The 18237-nt window shown below is 43.5% G+C and overlaps 1 protein-coding gene across 1 annotated transcript in view; it reads left to right on the forward strand.

The window, feature by feature from the left end:
• The window catches only part of Svep1 (sushi, von Willebrand factor type A, EGF and pentraxin domain containing 1), a 177183-nt gene that overhangs the window by 132056 nt on the left and 26890 nt on the right, over positions 1–18237 (forward strand). The window contains 4 exon segments of the mRNA XM_034502072.2: positions 379–546; positions 9874–10546; positions 12058–14843; positions 16570–16795. Of these exon segments, the coding sequence (XP_034357963.1) occupies positions 379–546; positions 9874–10546; positions 12058–14843; positions 16570–16795 (3853 nt within the window).

An 18237-nucleotide genomic window follows, 5' to 3' on the forward strand; every position in this document is an offset into this window, starting at 1 on the left:
ACAGCCCAAGTCCCAGGTCCTGGAAGGACAATGCCTTTGACCTTGGTGCCTCTCGTCACCTGTCCACGTGTTCCAGTTGGATAATAATTAAGCCATTAACCCTTCTCATCCCAGTAACCTGACAGTCAGAAGCTCTGGAGTTCCCCCTTTACCAATAAACATTAGACTTGAATTTTGCACCAAGTGGTTGTTAAATGGTCTGGCCAGTGTAAATTTTCTTTTACATTCATACAGAGCAATACAACGTGAAGAACTGCTATGTTTTGCAATAAAACTCAACATTCAGCCTGTATTTTCTTCCAAATTCTATTTCTCCGTGGAGTAAACAGTCACCTAGTGAGAGGAATGAATGACCTAAGCCCTCTCTCATATCTGTAGCTTACAGGGCCCGTCCCTCCTTGAATGCACAGCTTCCGGCAGCTGGGACAGAGCGCCACCTAGCTGTCAACTTGTCTCCTGCGGAGAGCCTCCAATCGTCAAAGATGCTGTCATCACTGGGAGCAACTTCACTTTTGGGAACACGGTCTCTTACACATGCAAAGAGGGGTAAGTAAAGTCTGTAAGGAGGGGAGCATGGAGCATCAAGGACAGAAAATGAAACTCCCCGACAGCCAAGCTAGAGAGCTTCCTGCTCTTATTTTCTGAGAGCAGAGAGGAGGCACACTTCCCAGTGGAAACAGTATCTCCCTGGAATGTACTAATTATTAAGTTAAGATTCAGATAATAGACAAAGAGCAATGCAATACAAAGTATCTTTATACTTTAACCAGATGTACATCTGTCTATCACTCACAAAAGTCACAATATAAGGATGGTAAGTCAGCAAGGGAATAAAAAAAAAATGGGGCTTGGGTTTCTCATTTTTATAATCCTACTTTGAAAACTGATATTTGGCAAAGCAGGAAATGCATTGCAAAGGGCTTTAACTTGTGACCCTCTTGATGGTCAGGAGAGCCCTGTGAGGCAAAGGGAAGGGAGGAATACATGCCTGCAATGGCCTGTTTAAGATTTCAGGCCGCCAAGGTATTGACTGTGATCCAACTCACCCTCCATTGTGGACACTGTGTTTCTTCTCTGTCTACACTTTCTTGTTAATATTTTCATCAACCCTGGCATTTGCACACTCGAGTGCTCCCTGGATTTCTGCCTCAGCTGTGTGCCCCCAGAGAAGCAGCGCATCCTCTCTGTGTCTCAAATGTCCTCCTGTGGTAGTGGTTCTCAACTGTCCTAATGCTGTGACCCTTTAATACGGTTCCTGAGATTATGGTGACCCCCAACCATAAAATTATTTACATTGCTACTTCATAACTGTAATGTTTGCTACTGCTATGAATCATAACATAAATATCTGTGTTTTCTAGTTGTCTTAGATGACCCCTGTGAAAGGGTTGTTTGACACTTCCCGCCCCCCATAGGAGGCGTGACCCACTGGTTGAGAACCACTTTCTTGGTCAAGCTAGTTCACCCGAGGCTGATATTTGTGAGAGATCAAAGACTATAATGAATGGCTTAGTCGAGGGGAGGGGGCATCAATAAAACCAACAGTGAAGCTGTTAACTGGTGCTGGAGGGAAGGCTTGCAGGAGCTGAGCTGTCAGAGAGAACTTATTTCATGTCACCAGTCCAGACTCTGTCACCAGCACGTAGTGACATGTTCTTGAGGAGACCTTGAGCCTCAAACACTCACATAAGAACTTTCTGAAATCCTAAGTTAAAACAACAGCAGCGATAACTTTAGCATTGTAATATGACTATCATATGAAGTGATGAGCCCCTGCTGACTGCCCATAGTACAGCAGGGAACTGTCTGTGACGGCTGAACAAATGAATGTCTTTTCACCCACAAGTCACCAATCACTACCCATTTGTAATTTTTTATGAAAGACAAAAATCAACTACTAAAAGACAGTTTTCTTTTTCTGGAGTCAAATTCTTGATGATAGAACAGTAAACCCTGTGAGGAAACCATCCTCTCCTCTGGGGGCTGTGGGAGCAGCCTCACTGGCATGAGTTTCTGTCCTGTTCCCTTACCTTCTGGCCACGTTTTTAGCAGAGCCTTTGAACTATACAGAAGTAAAAATAACACAATGCTCTGTTTAAGATCACCTGTGTTTCCATTATGGAGGTAGAAGTACGTGTTAAGTCTTCGCTATGATTAATCAGTATGACAGATTCTCCTGGAAGCCAGCCTCAATGCCTGTCTACTCTCCTTATGTTAACAAATGCCTATTTTGTCATTATTACATACACATTTTCATAGGCAAATATACTTTTAATTTACATGTTAATGTATATTTGAACATATTAACTCATTTAAGAAGTATCATTTAAATCACTTCTCTCTTTTTAAATATTTATTTTATTTTTAATTATGTGTATGTATATGTGTGAATAATCTCTCAGATACATGCTAGTCAGCTGAACTACTTTTTCACTGTTGTAAAATATGTCTGCATAAGAACGAGTCATCTCTGGGCTGGGGAGATGACTCTGCAAGTAAGGTTCCTCATGAGGACTAAGTTCAGATCTCCAGCACCCAGGTAAAAAGCCCAGCAGTGTGGCACTTATCTTAACCCCAGTGCTGGTGAAGGCAGAGACAGGCAGTTGCTGGTGGCTCCCTGGGTGGCCAGTCTAACCAAAAGAGCAAGTTCCAGGTTTAGTAGAGAACTTGTCTCAAAACACAAACTGCAGAACAATAGAGAAAGATGCCTGATGTCTACCTCTGCCCTATACATACACACACACACATACACACACATACATACATGTACACACACATACACACATACACACACATGCATACACACACATACATACACATACACACACGTAAACACACACATACACATACACATACACGCACACATACACACACACGCATACACACACATACATACATGTACACACACATACACACACATGCATACACACATATACACACACATACACACACGTAAACACACACATACACACACATACACACACACATACATACACATACACGCACACATACACACACACACACACATACACACACATACACACTTACACACACACAGGCTCCACAGAGGTGGTGACATGTTCTTCAGGAGACCAGGAGCCTCAAACACTGACGTAAGAACTTTCTGGAATCATAAACAACAGCAATAACTTTTATCATTGTAATTATCATATGAAGTGATGAGCACCTACTGGCCACTCATGATATAGAAGGGAATTGTCTACAATGGTTGAACAAATGAAGTCATTTCACCACAAATCACAAATCTCTAAATTACTCATTTCTCGTTTTCACTTTATTTGCTTATAAAATCAGAGCTACACCAAGTACTCCTGCATGTTTCCTGGCATATATATAAAATAGGATATTGCTGGTCTAGATATTGTAAGCTGTAGCTTGGGTCATGGAATATTCTTTTAGTTTTGCAAGATAGTAATAAGTTACGAAAATTAAAAGTGACCTTGCCAGCCCTGTCAAGGTGTACCTTACATGTGATTGCCAGCAGGTGGCGACAACACTTTCAGTCAAGAAGACCTTGAGCGTCCAATCATAAACAGCTGTCTGGAATTCCAAATCTATTTGTTTAAAACACACAAATGAAGAGAGGGTGGGAAGACTGTAAGAGACAACAGACTAGGAAGCTGACTGTGATAGTGAGTCTCCTAGAGATGGCAGGAAGCTGCACCCAAAATACCTCAACAATGTGGCTGTCAGAACAAAAGCAATACCATTACTCATGTTAAAGCAGAAGTGGAAATTCTCACAGGGCTCACTCCCAGAAAAAGAACTAGGGGCAATTAAGGAGTTCTAAATGAGGGAGAATTAGTCTTACCAAGGGATGAGCCCCCTCATTGGTTATCCAACACCAAGAGATCCACCCTGAAATCTTACTTACAATCAACACTTAATGGGCTCAGCAGATTATATATATATATATATATATATATATACATATACGTGTGTGTGTGTGTGTGTGTGTGTGTGTGTGTGTGTTACAGAAGGCCACCAATCTGAGATGAAACGAGGCAGGGAGACATGGAAAAGACCAGAAGGAGGAAAGAGAAGGGAGTAAATGATGTAACTGTATTTTAATTTTTAAAATGATACTTTAAAAGTTGACACATGAAAGTCTAAAAACTATATTCATAATGAGGTATCACCTAATACGTTCGTACATGTGTACACAGTGCCATTCTCCCACCAGGTTAAATGTACCTACCTACTCAGATATTTGTCATTTCTTCCAAAATCATTTCTTGTAGCTTATTGAAATGTGCACAGCTGTTGCCTGCAGCCTCAACTTCTACTCCTGTGTACCTTTAACCCGGTGCCTTCTGATCAGTCTTCCCTATCCACTCCAAGCTTCAACAATAGCTGCTTGTTAGAACCAGTCTGCTGACAGTTTCCTTCTAGTACCTCATTTATAAGAGCTCTACTCTTGCGGCGCCTTGTATGTGCTGAACCTTTCATGATGGGAACCGTGCCTGTTGTCCTGGCTAGTTTTATGTCAATTTGACACAAGTTACAGTCAGCAGAGAGGAGGGAGCCTCAACTGGGAAAATGACTCTACAAGATCAGGCTATGGGCCAGCCTGTGAGGTGTTTTCTTCATTAGTGACTGATGGGGGAGGGCCCAGCTCAACGTGGGTGGTGCCACCCCTGGGCTGGTAGGCCTGGGTTCTTCTGTAGGAAATCAGACTGAACAAGTCCTGAGGAACAAGCCAGTGAGCAGCGCTCCTCCATAACCTCTGCATCAGCTCCTGTCTGCAGGTCCCTGCCCTGCTGAGTTCCTGTCCTGACTTCCCTGGAATGATGAACAGTGATATGAGAAGTGCAAGCCCAATAAACCCTTTCTTCCACAACTAGCTTCTGGTCATGGTGTTTCATCATAGTGATAGTAATCTAAGACACCTGTGTATGCCTTCCCATTTCAGAGTCTCTCCTTACAGGAAAAAAAAAAAAAAAAAAAAAAAAAAAAAAAAAAAAAAAAAAGACTTACTGAGTCCACAACAACCCCCCTCATAATCTGGCTCTCTGGACTCCTTCTACCAGCTACCCCAGGGCCCTCAGCTTTGCATTAATTTAACAGTTTGAAAGGCTTTTGCATACAAAGCGAGTAGTATGGATTCTAACATTGAAATTGTATCTGTAGTTAGCCAGTGCCTTATCTTTCTACCCAGCATCTGTGTAAACACAGAGATGGACCAAATTTTGCAAGCTTACCATGTTAGCAAACCTCCTTCCAGGATGTGGATTCCTGCCAGACGCCCGGTTACTAATTCAGTCTGAGGCTGTGCTTCTTTTCCTCTCTGGTTCCTTCCTTTGTCTAATTCAAAGGCAACCACAGCATTCATTGGCAAGCTTGCTCTGCTGGTTTCAGTTTCTGCCTCCTGTTGAAAACATGAACATTTCCTTTCTGGTTGGTCCAGCTATGCACTTAAATTCATTTCTGTTATATACTATCAAGTATTACAGTGGGGATTTGCAGATTGTGTGATAGCCAGAACCAGGAATCTTTTCTTGTCCTCTTTCTGTCTTTTCCATTTCTATTTTCCTCCTGGAGGCTTGTGTAGCACAGCCCTGGCATCTTGTTACATTGTATAATAACATCATTGTATCCAAGCCATGACTTCTAGGTAATGTGACCTGCCTTGCTGTCTCCTTCTTCATCCTCAGCTGTTCTCAGACATCTCCTTTTGAGTCTCAAGTCTGCCTCCCCTCTGCTCTCCATATTGTAGAAGCCACCCAGACCTCCATACAACATGAACTTGGAAACAGTCTTAGTGTTGTCTCACTATTGTTATTTTGATATGATATAGTGTGATATTTTATTAGTTCTTTGAGAATTTCACACATGCATATGATGTAATTTGATCATATCCATTTCTCCCACAAGTCCTCTAGGATCTATCCCTACTCCCTAAGCCCTCCTCCCAACTTCATGGCCTCTGCTTTGATTTGATTTTTCCTACCCACTGAGTCCAATTTTTGCTGCCCGTGCATGCATGAATATGGAACTGTTCCCTAGAGCGTGGACCACCTACAAGGGACCACACCCTTAAGAAAAACTGTCTCTCCTTCACCTAAGACTGTCAACTGTCAATAGGGATGGATGCTGGACGTTGTTGCTGGGCTGTTTGATGGACTTTAACTTTTATACTGCTCCCTGAATCACAGGAGCAAGATACATTCTCAAGTTTACAGGGAGGAGGCAAGGACTTCAAGAGACCAGAGTAGAATGACCAATGCTACCATAGGGAAGAAGCAAGCACTGCAACCAACTTACCAACACAAATTTACCTTTCACCCACACATTTAGCTTTTCTAGATTTTTATCAACACCCCAAATTCCAGAAGCAGGAGCTTCAGGCCAAATGGATGGGTGGCCATTTGTTTCTCATTTTTTTTTCACATCCTTAGCTGACATTTGTTGGTATGAAACTCAGAGGTGTGGAAGGGTTAATGACATCATAAAACGTCAGCGAATTTCCCTCTTTTGATTCTTCTTACATAGAAGCTTCTAAAGGGAATTACTGGATCTATTAAGACAAGAGCTTTGATCTTCAATCGTTGTTATGAATTGAAATAAGATTAATCACCGCTGCTTCTTCATGCTTTCTATTATTCTCACTAACCCATAGCTGTTTAATGAGCGGCTTCTGCCTTTTAGAAGGGGACCCAATGCTGCTTCCAAGGAGCTCACTCATAAAGCGCCCAGGGCCCGTGCTGGTTAGTAAGTGTCCTCTAAGTATGGGAATCCAACTACTGAAAACTCGCATCGGAAAGGATTACTGTCCATTTCCGAAGGATTTTTGTAGATTGCTGGAGTCCTAAGGCATCCTTGCGATGCTGATGGACTCCTTCCCCAGGGACATAAGGTGTGTGGCTGACTTTTAATAAAAATATAAAAAAAAAAAAATTGTCCCTGAGACCTCTTGAATGAGAGTACAAAGGTTACAAAGAGTTGAAGTGAGTAAGCCTTCATCTTAGGTCGATACTGAATCAGGTTTGTCTCACAGCTTAGACTTAGCCCTGTTTCACATTCTCTCCCTTTGGTAGCCAGCAGTTACAGAAATATGCTATCAACTATACAATGTTTCTTCTCTGAATGATCCCTCAACAAAGTAATTAAGTAAAATATGTCCCCTATAATTCCAAATACATTTCTAAACTTCCGACAGAATTAAATAGTACAAGCAATTTGATGTTTTAGTGATTAAGCAATGGCTTATGGTTAATTCCCCCTAGATGCCATTTTGAATATATATTCTTTTTATCATCTTAAAATTCTAACCCTTTAAAAAACTATTCATCTTTGTTTATCATCCAGCCTGTCTTCACTGAGCACATTCTCTAGTGATGCAAAGTCCTGACCTGCTGGCACTTGGGAAATTACAAAGCGTTCAGGAACTCCATGTTAGGCACAGGGCAGAGACCAAATATGTATCTTACAGTATTGCACGGTTGCGCTCTGTCTGCCACATTGTGTCATTGGCCACTGCAAACAAGCACTTCGATAATACAGCATCAGTGCCCTGAGGAGGGTCATGTATGAGGAGGAAGTGACATCCTGTATGAAGAAATACATATTAACTGAAATGCATAAAGTAAAACAAAAACCTTAATCCAGACTGGGGGATACCAAAGATTCTAAAAATTAATTCTTCACATTCATATCTCTTTAAAGTGTGTATTCAGTGGTGGTTGCCCATTTAATTAGAGAGCTAGTTTGCTGTTAGCTTTTCATCAGGAAAGAGTAGTATCAGAGACCCCAAGTGCTTCCAAATTATATAACATAGTTTTCACGTCCTCAAAATGCTCTGTGGAATAAGGAAGATTCTAGAGACAGATGCTTCTGCCTCTGAGCACCTGGAGTCAGGGAATAAAGGAAAAACCTTATGTACAATAGATTCCTATAAATCAGGGCTGTCTAGGTATGTGCATATGAACTTCAGCCAGTGAACAATGCCAGGCACATCAAGGGGTCGGGGACCAGGATGATGCATGTTTCAAAGTGTGTGAATGATTCAAGTTGAGCTGTAAAACATCAGGAGCCTCAGTAAGATATTCTACCAAACCAGTAAGAAGATGTTCTTCTACCCAGGACATGTCCTATATAGGGGCACTCAAAGCAGCAGGCCCAGCCTGGTGGTTTTTTTTTTTTTTTTTTTTTTTTTTTTTTTTTTTAATAAATTTGTTCTCTAAACATTCTGCCTATGGATGCCTTCCTGTAACTGTTAAGAGAGAAGTCATCTAAACACCTACTAAATCCATATCCACTTACAAAGACTGAGGTTTCCCCAAACCATGAGCTGAAGAGGCCCTAAGCGGAGACCTCACTCAGCTATTGGGAGTATCTAAAAGTATTCATGTAGACACTGCTTCTGTGCACTGCATGATACATGGCCATAGGTGGGGTGGATGTACAGTGATCTACTGACACCTGTTATTTTTGTTGAATTGTCTATAGTCTCCTGTACATATTATGGATCTGTCTGCTGAGGACAATGGAATCCCAATTTTCCTCTAATGGATGATTTCTTTTAGGCCTAAAAGGGACCTCAGTAAAAATTTTGGTTACTAATGCCCTAAGAATCTTTGCTGACAAGTGGGTTAAATACTTTGTACTATGACACCTTCATGTAGTTCCCACAGCATCCCCGAAAACAGTAGTCTTATCTAACTCGTCTGAAAAGGAGAGGGCCGGTGCACTGTGGGAAAGATGTAAGTGTTGGAATCTAGGACCAAAATTTGGATCTCACATCTTCTGCTAACAGCTGAGTGATGCAGTGAACGTGTGGCAAGTGACTCGTGTCTAACAAGGACCGACTAGGAACAAACCACACAGTTTGCTCTGTTCTGTTGATATAGCCCTGGGGATCATATTAATAATCTCTCATCAGATATAGGCAAAGAAAGGCTGAGAGCTATTGAGCAAAATGTATCCACATACTCATTGCATGGCATAGCCATATGCAGACCAAAGATTTTTAACTCTAACCACATGGGGGTTTTGGAAACACTGGATCCTAGAATTACAATCACTGTTTTAAAGTTCACTGAATGTAAGTGAGCAACTATAAGCTATATCTAGGCTAAATGTGGTTCACCAAAGCTTTTTTTTTTTTAACTATGGCTACTAAAATCAACAGACTAAGGCTATCAAAGCTAGGGAGGCCTAATATTAAATTGAGTCAAATAAGACCAAAGCGTATTTTCTCATTTTTATTTTAAAAAATGTGAAGTGGTCAGGGAGTGGGGTCAGGCTCAGTTGGTGAAATGAGGACCTGGATGTGATACTCAGTACCCATTTAAGAAACTTGGCGTAAATGTGGGGCGTGGCCTGCTTATGTGGGGGCGTGGCCTGTGTATGATTCTAGTACTGGGAAGGTGGAGACAAGCAGATCTCTGAGGCTCACCAGCAAGCCAGCCTGCCTAAGCAGCAATATTCAAGTCCCAGAAAGAAAGAAAAACAAAACAAAACAAAACAAAAAAAAAAAAAAAAAAAACCTTTGTCTCTCAAAAAAGTTAGATGGCTCCTGATGAATGATTGTGACCTCTGACGTCTCCAAGCATGTACACATGGACAAGCGCAAGCGTAAGCACACACACACACACACACACAAATGTGTAACTATTACTAGAGTTCTTTAAATAACAAAAGTCTTAAATCTATTTTCTTATTGACCAACCATTAGAATCGTTTTAACAATAAGCCTAATATTCGGTTGCCAAATATTATTTAAAAAAAAAAAAAAAAAAAAAAAACAAACAAAGAATAAAAGCAAAGTTAGTGTTGGAAAGACTAAAAATGAGAAGAGAATGCCTTTTGTCGATACTACATTGAATTGTTTCTTTCTCCTCGTTCCCATAGCTACACCCTTGCTGGCCCTGACACCATCGTATGCCAGGCCAACGGCAAGTGGAATTCAAGTAACCACCAGTGTCTGGCCGTCTCCTGTGACGAGCCCCCCAATGTGGACCACGCCTCTCCAGAGACTGCTCACAGACTCTTCGGAGACACCGCGTTCTACTACTGTGCAGATGGTTACAGCCTGGCTGACAATTCCCAGCTCATCTGCAATGCCCAGGGGAACTGGGTTCCCCCTGAGGGCCAGGCTATGCCGCGCTGCATAGCTCACTTCTGTGAAAAACCCCCGTCTGTTTCCTACAGCATCTTGGAATCTGTGAGCAAAGCCAAGTTTGCAGCTGGCTCAGTAGTAAGCTTCAAGTGCATGGAGGGTTTTGTGCTGAACACCTCAGCAAAGATTGAATGCCTAAGAGGTGGACAGTGGAGCCCTTCTCCCATGTCTGTCCAGTGCATCCCCGTGCGGTGCGGAGAGCCTCCAAGCATCACAAATGGCTACCCGAGTGGAACAAACTACAGTTTTGGGGCCATGGTGGCGTACAGCTGCCACAAGGGATTCTATATCAAAGGGGAGAAGAAGAGCACATGTGAGGCCACGGGACAATGGAGTAGACCCATGCCCACCTGCCACCCTGTATCCTGTAATGAACCACCTAAGGTTGAGAACGGCTTCCTGGAGGTAAGAGACTACCTAGCAAATGATCCGGAACTTTCATCCCTCATAGGGCCACCTACTGTGATTAATTCAGTATTTCCAAGTAGAGGCAGTGAGCAGATTGATTGTTGAAACATGAATGGCTCAAGTCTACACACAGTGTGTATGGATTAAAAATGACTCAAGATAATTAAGAAACCTTACAATATATATCTTTTCAAATTCTTATTTTATGCATACAGGTATTTGCCTGCACATATAGCTGTGCACCCTGTGTGTGCAAGGAGGCCAGAAAAGGCATCAGATCCCATAGGACTAGAGTTGCAGACAGTTGTGAGGCACCATATGGGTACTGAGAATTCAACCTTAGTTCTCTGGAGGAACAGTCAGTGCTCTTACCCACTGAGCCACCTCTCCAGCCCCCTCAATTTGCATCTTTCTGCATTATAGTAACCTATAGACATTCCAAGGCCTTTGTAGCCATATCTTAGCCATAAATATGGAGTTAGAATAAGCCAATTTTAATGAAATTCCATTTTGCTTTTATAAAATTCATCACCTAAATGGAACTCAGAAATATTTATTGTTACTCTGATGTTTAAGGGAAATATGAGGTGTAGCTTTTTGCATTGATCTTTCGAGGTATCTGAAGGTAATCTCACCATGATGAGCAAACTGTCAAGGGTGCTACAAATGTGATCCACTCCCACCCTAAAGTGTCTGCTCACTAAGTGTGTCAGGAAGACAAGTGTGAGGGCTGTAGTGACAGCTCCAGAGGTCAAGCGCTTTCTGTGCAAGAGCAAGCTGTCAACTTGATCCCCAGACCCCAGGGTAAGAAAAACCAGGCATGGTGCCACACACCAATAACCCCAGTGTTGGCCAGGCAGGGACAGCTGGATCCCCAGAGCTCACTGGCTTGCCAGCCTAGCCTGCATGACAATCGATAGTTAAAGACTGTCTCAAGAAACAAATCAAAATAAGCTGGATGTCACCTGAGTATTGACACCTGAGATTGACTTCTGGACTCCACAGGAATGCACCCACATATACCAGAAGAGAAGAGGATGGTAGGAGAAGGAAGGAAAAGGAAGGAGGAGGGAAGTAGTCTAGCCTTCCAAGTCAAAGGCCATAGTGCTATTTTAAGTAGGCAACATTTTAACTAAAATAGTTGTTAAAGCATTATGAATACCTTTTTTTTTAACATACTAAGTTCTCTGTGTATACTGTTGGTACTGCTCTTCAGCCCACTAAGATCTGTGTAGACCCCTGATCTTATCTCTGCTGGGTTCCATTAGAATTACTACAGAGAAAATGACCTCATTGGTTCTTCCACATTTTACTTCGGCATTTTCCCTTCTTACAAAAATTAGGGCAGACTGGTTTCAAACAGCATACATCTTTACCTTGTTGAAGTCCTAACTGATTCATTGTAAATGTAGGTCTTTGGGTTCTATTCTGTTTGACTGACAATGTACTCTATCTGTGGGCTTGCCTGTTCTGTAGGCTGTACTGACTTTTCTTTCCCTGTCGTTCAGCACATCACTGGCAGGACCTTTGAGAGTGAAGCGAGATTCCAGTGCAACCCAGGGTATAAGGCAGCCGGAAGTCCTGTGTTTGTCTGCCAAGCCAATCGCCACTGGCACAGTGAGGCCCCTCTGTCCTGCACCCCTCTCAACTGTGGGAAGCCCCCTGCCATTCAGAATGGCTTCTTGAAAGGAGAAAGCTTTGAAGTAGGGTCCAAGATTCAGTTTGTCTGTAATGAGGGGTATGAGCTAGTTGGTGATAATTCTTGGACTTGCCAGAAATCTGGCAAATGGAGTAAAAGGCCAAGCCCGAAGTGTGTCCCCACCAAGTGTGCAGAGCCTCCTCTCTTAGAAAACCAGCTCGTGTTAAAGGAATTAGCCCACGAGGTGGGCGTGGTGACCATTTCCTGTAAAGAGGGACATGCCTTGCAAGGCCCCTCTGTCCTGAAGTGCTTACCATCCGGACAATGGAACGGTTCCTTTCCTGTTTGTAAGATGGTCCTCTGTCACTCACCTCCCTTGATTCCTTTCGGTGTCCCGGCGTCTTCCGGTGCTCTTCATTTTGGAAGCACTGTCAAGTATTTGTGTGTTGATGGGTTCTTCTTAAGAGGCAACCCAACCATCCTCTGCCAGGCTGATGGCACCTGGAGTTCTCCATTGCCCGAGTGTGTTCCAGTAGAATGTCCCCAACCCGAGGAGATCGTCAACGGTATCATCCACGTGCAAGGACTCGCCTATCTCAGCACCACGCTCTACACCTGCAAGCCAGGCTTCGAGTTAGTGGGCAACACTACCACCCTCTGTGGGGAACATGGCCAGTGGCTGGGAGGAAAACCGATGTGCAAACCCATTGAGTGTCCAGAGCCCAGGGAGATTTTAAATGGCCAATTCTCTTCCGTGAGCTTTCAGTACGGACAAACCATCACATACTTTTGTGACCGGGGCTTCCGGCTTGAAGGTCACAAATCCCTGACCTGTTTAGAGACAGGTGAATGGGATATGGATGCCCCCTCTTGCGATGCCATCCACTGCAGTGCCCCACAGCCCATTGAAAATGGTTTTGTAGAAGGTGCGGATTACAGATACGGTGCCATGATTATCTACAGCTGCTTCCCTGGGTTTCAGGTGGTTGGTCATGCCATGCAGACCTGTGAAGAGTCGGGATGGTCAAGCTCCAGCCCGACATGTGTACCCATAGACTGTGGTCTCCCTCCTCACATAGACTTTGGAGACTGTACTAGAGTCAGAGATGGCCAGGGATATTTTGATCAAGAAGAAGACATGATGGAAGTCCCATATCTGACTCCTCACCCTCAACATTTGGAAGCGACAGCTAAAACCTTGGAAAATACAAAGGAGTCCCCTGCCTCACATGCATCACACTTTCTGTATGGCACGATGGTTTCCTACAGCTGCGAGCCTGGCTATGAACTGCTGGGAATCCCTGTGCTGATCTGTCAGGAAGATGGGACATGGAATGGGACCGCACCCTCTTGCATTTCCATTGAATGTGATTTGCCTGTTGCTCCCGAAAATGGCTTTCTACATTTTACACAGACTACTATGGGCAGTGCTGCACAATATAGTTGCAAGCCAGGGCATGTTCTAGAAGGCTCTCACTTAAGACTTTGCCTGCAGAATAAGCAGTGGAGTGGCACTGTTCCACGTTGTGAAGCCATCTCATGCAGTAAGCCAAACCCACTCCAGAATGGGTCCATCAAAGGAAACGACTACTCATACCTGGGCGTGTTACACTATGAGTGTGACTCTGGCTATGTGCTCAATGGCACTAAGAAGAGGACATGCCAAGAAAATAAAGATTGGGATGGGCATGAGCCCATGTGTATTCCTGTGGACTGTGGCTCACCCCCAGTCCCCACCAATGGCCGGGTGAAGGGAGAAGAATACACATTCCAAAAGGAGATTGCATACACTTGCAGTGAAGGGTTCATACTTGAAGGAGCCAGGAGTCGTGTCTGTCTTACCAATGGAAGTTGGAGTGGTACCACCCCCAGCTGCGTGCCTGTCAGATGTCCTGCCCCACCACAGGTGGCAAATGGGGTGGCAGATGGCCTAGACTATGGGTTTAAGAAGGAAGTAGTGTTCCACTGTCTAGAGGGCTATGTGTTGCAGGGGGCTTCAAAACTCACCTGTCAGTTCAATGGGACTTGGGATGCAGAAGTTCCCATCTGTAAACCAGCTACCTGTGGTCCCCCTGCAGATCTTCCCCAGGGCTTCCCTAATGGTTTTTCCTTTTATCATGGGGGCCACATACAGTATCAGTGTTTTACTGGTTATAAACTCCATGGAAACCCATCAAGAAGATGCCTTCCTGACGGTTCCTGGAGCGGCAGCTCGCCTTCCTGCCTACCTTGCAGGTGTCCCACACCCACCATTCAACAGGGAACCGTCAATGCAACTGATTGGGGCTGTGGAAAGACTGTCCAGATTGAGTGCTTCAAAGGCTTCAAGCTGCTTGGACTTTCTGAGATCACCTGTGATGCCAATGGCCAATGGCCTGACTTCCCACTCTGTGAGCATGCTGACTGTGGTCCCCTCCCAACCATACCCAATGCAATCATCATCGAGGGTAGCCCTTCAGAGGACAACGTGGTAACTTACAGCTGCAGACCTGGCTACATCATACAAGGTAGTTCAGATCTGATTTGTACAGAGAAAGGGATATGGAGCCAGCCTTACCCAATGTGTGAACCCCTGTCCTGTGGACCCCCACCGACTGTTGCCAATGCCGTGGCAACAGGAGAGGCACATACCTATGAAAGCAAAGTGAAACTCAGGTAAGACCACAGATGGCTGTGGAGTCTGCAAGGAGGGTAAGCGTGAAGTTTATAAAATGAAGTCAGAGGTGAAAATGTAGCTAATTAGAAAGAGAACCACCATCCCTGGGCTTCCCTTCAAACCCCAAAGCTTTTAACACTTTATTTACTCAGGACTATGTAGAAATCCACTTACTATGAAAATAAATGTATATCCTTTGCAGAATGTGGTTCTAACCCAATCCTCATGGTGCTCACAAAACCGCAGGTCCTCTAACCAGCCTCAATTACGTTTGAATCACTAACAATATAAGTAAGGATGCTAGCCAGCCTGTGCTACTTAAGCAAAGAATATGGTGTTCACATAATGGAAACTCCCCTGTCTGAAGGGAATTATTACATTAAGTATTAAAATGAAAGACGTAAAAAATTGGAATGAACTTAGGAATTAAAATTTTTATTGAAATAAATAACCATCCTGTTTAAAAGCATCTCAATTGTCTCAAGATTTCGTTTACATTCCTGGGACAGCTATGGCCATTAATACCTCATACCTGATTGCTAGCTTAGTGCCTCTTCTGGGGTGAGCCATTCTGAACGTCTTAGCCCCACCTTCATGTTGCCCTAACTGTAATAAAAAGCAAAGTCTATGGAAGGATGAAATATTAGGTAGCTGAACCAGCAGTACCAGAGACCTGAGCTCAAAACAAAAGAATGAATGACCAGTCCGTGCCTTTGAAGTATATTTTAAAACTTCCGTACGGATGTTGATGTGTCAGACATTTTGAAAGCCACGGTGTCACCTGTGCATCAGGATTCACCTGGGGCTTTGTCCTTGGCATGTGATGATGACCAATCTTTGCTTAGTTTCCACTAATCAGGTTGGTGTGATTGTACGAGACTCCTGTCTCCCACTTAGCCTGGGTAATATGTGGAATTTAAAAGGTGTCTTCCAACAATCACTATGAATTAGTTAAACGGTTTGATTTGAAAGGCAGCATACAGGAGCGGTAGGAACATGGGTGCCAGAGGACTCCCTCCAGAGAACACCATTTCGCCACATCTCACACTACCCATGCAGCGTCATGTGGCTTCAAGAAGGGTGCCAACCTCATCGATGCCAAATGGCAATGAGGGTCCTACTGGCACCTGCTCATGAGGTGGACATGAGAATTTGATGAGCTGGTATTTGTAAATCACACAGAGGGGTCACCAGAAAATAATCATTGTATGGAACCATTTGCTGCATAAGTATCTAAATTGTCTAATCACGTGGGGACTTAAGAGCCAATTTGACTTAAGCTTTAACTACACTATAGCTATGACAATGCTTAACGATCAAGTTGAAAAGGAATACCTTGTACAAGCACCTTAGACGGTACTTGTTGTACACTAGGCAAATCATAAACACTATGCCCTTTCCCTACCAGTATCTGAGTTCATTTTTGAATTTCTATAATTTCTTGAACTAGTGGCTATTTCAGAATGAACAAACAATAAAGGAAAGTAACTTCAGCAACACCTAAGACAACTTCAGCCTTGGTTAGTCTTGACTGTGAATCACTAAAAATTTATCTGGATGTTGCTTTAATTAATGGTTTGTGCATGTTATCCATCTGACCTTTGAGACGGTTTTCAGGTTTCTCATAAAATGTCTCCTGAGCCTTGTGGCAGTTCTGTTCATCTGAGCATAAGTTGGACCACATGGTATTTTCTTGTAGGTGTTCATTTTCTCGTTTGCACACAGGTGTCTGGAAGGGTATGTGATGGATGCAAGCACAGATACATTCACCTGCCAGCAGGACGGTCACTGGCTCCCTGAAAGAATCACCTGTAGTCCTAAAAAATGTCTTGTGCCAGCCAACACAACACGCATACGTGTTCACGGAGACGACTTCCAGGTGAATAGACAAGTTTCTGTGTCATGTGCAGAAGGGTTTACCTACGAAGGAGTGGACTGGTCAACTTGCCAGGTAAGATACTGTGTCTGACCTGGAATGTGTGTTTAAGCCTAACTCTGGCATCTGTTACTGAGAACAAAACTCTCATCTTGCTGGCCTGGAAAGAACAAATTCTTCAAGTTTTCATTTACATCCAGAGATTAGAGATTTCCTAGAAATAGAAGATGGGGTTGGGGAGATGAACTGGTGATTAGGAACCTTTACTGCCTCTCCAGAGGACCCTGGTTTAGTTCCCAGAACCCACATGGTAGTTTACAGCTGTAGCTACAGGTCAGGGGATCGAATGCTCACATGCACAGAGAAATGTGCAGGCAAAATACTCACATGTATAAAATAAAATTGTTTAACAAGGAGGAAAAAAGAAATAGAATTTGGGTGTTTTCCCAATATTTCCAGTTTTAGATGAAGAGTCAACCTTAAGGCAAATGTTTAAAAAAGCAAAAGCAGAAACACAGGGCTGGAGAGATGGCTCAGCAGTTAAGAGCACTGACTGCTCTTCCAGAGGTCCTGAGTTCAATTCCCAGCAACCACGTGGTGGCTCACAACCATCTGCAATGGGATCCAATGCCCTCTTCTGGTGAGTCTAAGGACAGGTACAGTTAAATAAATAAATATATTTAAAAAAAAAAAAAAAAAAACTATAGTGAGGTTTTCATAGCAAAGCATCCATGCCCGAGTGAGTATCTAGGAGGAGAAGCCTGCCATGGACCGTGATGGTTTAGGTGTGGAAGGCCCAAAAGCTGCACAAGCAGACAGACAAGAGCAGTCAAGTTGTCTTCACTATTTGTTATTTGTTTACTTTAGAAAAATCATTTAAACCAGGTGTTATGGCCCAATCTATAAATATAGAACTCAGGAGGCTGAGATATGTCTGGATCTGTAGCAAGACTATGGGGCAACAGGGTTGGAGAAGGGATGGGACACTGCTGATAGAATGCTTGCCCAGTGTGCCTGAGGCCCTAGGTTTGATATCCATCTCACATAAATGTGTGTGCGGTGATGTGCACCTGCGATGCCACACTTAAGAGGTGGAAATGGGAGAAGCAAGTGTCACATAAGGAATTTGAGGACAGCCTGGGCTACAAGATGGGGGAAGAGGGGTCTGTACTTCAAGGTTTCCTTATTGGGAAAACAAGTGTGCAAAATAGCATGCATCTCATATAGCTGTCGTGAAAGCCTACGTCAGCAATGTGAGGAAGTGCCTACTACTTCTGCAAGCTTTGATCTTTCAACAGGCACCAGCTGGTCTGTACACATAGACACTCTTGGGCATAAAATTTGTGGTTAGCTTACCATGAATAGCTTTCTGTGTGTAGTCCAACAGTTGCTAACTTGATACCTTGTTAAAGACGTGAATTACCACTCGGATAGCAGGCCTTCCTAGTAGAGCCCCTTCTCCTAGCTTCCACACCAGAGATGAAGAGATGCATTGGAAAAGTCTGGCAGGTGGCAGC

The sequence above is a fragment of the Arvicanthis niloticus genome, chromosome 5 (assembly GCF_011762505.2).
Source record: "Arvicanthis niloticus isolate mArvNil1 chromosome 5, mArvNil1.pat.X, whole genome shotgun sequence".
NCBI classification, from domain to species: domain Eukaryota; kingdom Metazoa; phylum Chordata; class Mammalia; order Rodentia; family Muridae; genus Arvicanthis; species Arvicanthis niloticus.